Source organism: Eurytemora carolleeae, unplaced genomic scaffold (assembly GCF_000591075.1).
Source record: "Eurytemora carolleeae unplaced genomic scaffold, Eaff_2.0 scaffold1544, whole genome shotgun sequence".
Lineage (NCBI taxonomy): Eukaryota > Metazoa > Arthropoda > Copepoda > Calanoida > Temoridae > Eurytemora > Eurytemora carolleeae.
In genome coordinates this window covers 55,586-56,494 of record NW_019397502.1, presented here as the reverse complement: position 1 = coordinate 56,494, position 909 = coordinate 55,586, and the positions used below count along the sequence as shown (strand labels likewise).

At 27.9% G+C, this 909-nt stretch overlaps 1 protein-coding gene across 1 annotated transcript in view; it reads right to left on the bottom strand.

Annotated features, from left to right (window-relative positions):
* The window catches only part of LOC111714618 (prenylated Rab acceptor protein 1), a gene marked incomplete in the record, with an annotated part of 5,237 nt that overhangs the window by 3,306 nt on the left and 1,022 nt on the right, over positions 1 to 909 (bottom strand). The window contains 1 exon segment of the mRNA XM_023489765.1: positions 301 to 370. Coding sequence (XP_023345533.1) covers positions 301 to 370 — 70 coding nt within the window.

Below are 909 nucleotides of genomic sequence, written 5' to 3'. Positions count from 1 at the left end.
AAAAGAAAGTAAGATAAGAAAAAGAAAGGATGGTTTTATGCAAGGTAATTATATGAAAAGAAAGTAAGATATAAGAAAAAGAAAGGATGGTTATATGCAAAGTATTTATATGAAAAGAAAGTAAGATATAAGAAAAAGAAAGGATGGATATATGCAAAGTAGTTATATAAAAAGAAAGTAAGATAAGAAAAAGAAAGGATGGTTTTATGCAAGGTAGTTAAATGAAAAGAAAGTAAGATATAAGAATAAGAAAGGGTGGTTATATGCAAAGTAGTTATATGAAAAGAAAGGATACTGAACCTGGAAGTTCGCGGAGTTGAAAAAGGTTCCAATAGGACGGATTGTAGATTTACGTTTATTCAACCATTCTCTGACAAAATATCAAAAATTATGATTAATAAACCAAAGAAAAACGTAATTTATTTGAAATAAATCAATCGATTTTATAGTGGTCAGCTTTACTTAAATGAATTTTAACAGCAAAAAATGAATAGAAATATAGTAACTCTTAAACCCTTGGACCGATTTGCCTCAAAACTTGTTTGTTGAATCTGCTAGACCTAGTAGTATTAACTTGAGGCTTGATACATTTAATTATCAAAGGATTCAACAGAAACTAAAAAGATTTAAATGATCGAAGGATTAAACAAAAACTATTTGATCAAAGAATTAGACAGAAACTTCCTGATCAAAAGGACTACACTAATACTAAGAATCAAAGGATTGAATGAACTATTAAACCCGATCAAAAGATTAAACTAAAACTACCTGATCAAAGGATTGAACAAAAAACTATTTTATCAAAGGGTTGAACTAAAACTACCTGATCAAAGGATTGAAATAAAATATCTGATCAAAGGATTGAACTAAAACTGCCTGATTAAAGGATTGAACTGAAGACAAATAAAA